This window comes from Solanum tuberosum, unplaced genomic scaffold, assembly GCF_000226075.1.
Source record: "Solanum tuberosum cultivar DM 1-3 516 R44 unplaced genomic scaffold, SolTub_3.0 contig00228, whole genome shotgun sequence".
Taxonomy (NCBI): domain Eukaryota; kingdom Viridiplantae; phylum Streptophyta; class Magnoliopsida; order Solanales; family Solanaceae; genus Solanum; species Solanum tuberosum.
The window spans coordinates 1-1,766 of NW_006240696.1; the positions used below are offsets into that span (position 1 = coordinate 1).

Sequence of the window (1,766 nt, forward strand, 5' to 3'; positions counted from 1 at the left end):
GATAAAGCTGTCCAGAAAGCACTAAACGTTCGTGAGGTATGCAAATACAGTTTTTATTCCTATTGTCCATATCTAATGCTAACCAGTTGGTTTTTGAATGATATGGTCATGTAAAAAACCCAGGGAACGACATTGGAGTGGGTGAGATGCAATGAAAGCATGCGTTATAGAGGTAAGGAGAGAACCGAGTCATATGCGTATGATGTCCCAAGTGCCATTGATTATCATCGGCATCTCACCAACAAATCCTGTCGAGCACTAATTTATAGGTATTACTCCAAGATAACTTCTCTTCTTCTTCATGTTACACCGTTCTTCTAAGTGAACTTACTATATTAATCACTAACCTTAGAAAGATTGTCCTTTGTGTTTTACTAATCACTAGATAATGGAAAAAACGAAAAAGACAAAGAAACAAGAGGTATCAACTTGTGTTCAGGCTTAAGAAAAATAAGCAATTATTAGTACTATAGTAAGCCTAATCACTGGAAAAAAGTTACCAGAATAGACTGTTTGATGAATTTTTATTTTTACTTTGATAGTGGTGACCATGACATGATTGTTCCTCATTTGAGCACGGAAGAATGGATAAACACTTTGAAGCTGCCAATTGCAAGTGATTGGGAGCCTTGGTTTATCGACGGTCAAGTGGCAGGGTTGGTTTCTTGCTCTCTAATGCTTTTTTTTCCCACCCGATATTTGTTGATTTTTCTAATACTTCGTTTATGTAGATACAAGGTGAAGTATTTACAAAATGACTATGAGCTGACATATGCAACTGTTAAGGTAACGACTATTCCCTATTGCAACAACTCTAAACCAACATCATTGCATCTTGATTTTCCTTGAATTAATTCATTTAGGGTGCGGGTCATAATGCTCCTGAATTCAAGCCAGAACAATGCCTTCCCATGCTTGATAGGTGGTGTTCCGGTGACCCTCTTTAGTTTCACCCTTGCAAGACATTAATGTACTCCTTTGTTTCTCTCGATCGACATAAGTTGCTTCTTTGACATATATAGCAACACCAGACATTAAGAATGTGTGTCGTGTAATCTTGACATGGAAAATAGCAAGTTAAAATATATATGATTCGAGGTTGATACTATTTATATTAGTTTGTACTTTGTAGTATGAGAAGTTATAGAAAGGAAGTACTTGTCGAATTTATTTGGCTTTTTACGATCAGACCCATGGCACTTGTATTTCATGTAGAGAGATTTCTTTCCTCCTACCTTTCCCATATTACATTCAAACTCCTTGCCTCTTTAGACTCCTTCAAATCAAAATCATTAATTCTTTCTCTTAAATACACAACTTGTTTGTTTCCTTCAGTTTTATCACAAAGTTAGTATTATCCATTTCTTGATTTCTGCGCTCTTGTATTTATTCGTTTTAGAAGCTTTCCCGAATTCAACTGCTCATGACAGTATGTCACGACCGAAAGTGCACCCTAGATGTGACATGGAGTAAAAGACTCTGAGAGGCCCTACACAAGCCACCCGACATACATATACTCAACATATTAGAGAAAATCAAGAAATCTCATAAGAATTAAAGAGTTTGACATATAAGCAAAAGTACAACAAAGTCTTGACAAGCCATTTATTACATCCAAAGAGTGGTTGGGATGTAACGTGTACACCACATACAAAGTCTGAAAACTAAAATATAAGGAAAGCAATAAAAGTGATAGTGTCCTCGAAGTAGAAGACTCACCAAGTCTTCAATCTCTAAGATGATCAACTAGACAATATTTTGTATTG

General features: G+C 36.1%; 1 protein-coding gene across 1 annotated transcript; it reads left to right on the forward strand.

Annotated features, from left to right (window-relative positions):
• The first annotated feature begins 6 nt into the window (after positions 1–6).
• LOC102584077 (putative serine carboxypeptidase-like 52) lies at positions 7–1,112 on the forward strand. The gene is made up of 5 exons (XM_006367998.1): positions 7–36; positions 124–269; positions 543–656; positions 732–786; positions 864–1,112. Exons 2-5 carry the CDS (start codon positions 160–162, stop codon positions 945–947), a joined length of 363 nt encoding a protein of 120 aa, XP_006368060.1. The 5' UTR covers positions 7–36; positions 124–159; the 3' UTR covers positions 948–1,112.
• The last annotated feature ends 654 nt before the right edge of the window (positions 1,113–1,766 follow it).

What these genes read in the sequence shown, in the direction of transcription:
- LOC102584077 (XM_006367998.1), top strand. Translation starts at nt 160, where the DNA reads ATGCGTTATAGAGGTAAGGAGAGAACCGAGTCATATGCGTATGATGTC. An exon ending in TGTCGAGCACTAATTTATAG is followed by an intron (nt 270 to 542) that starts GTATTACTCCAA and finishes TTACTTTGATAG; the next exon opens with TGGTGACCATGACATGATTG. An exon ending in ATCGACGGTCAAGTGGCAGG is followed by an intron (nt 657 to 731) that starts GTTGGTTTCTTG and finishes TCGTTTATGTAG; the next exon opens with ATACAAGGTGAAGTATTTAC.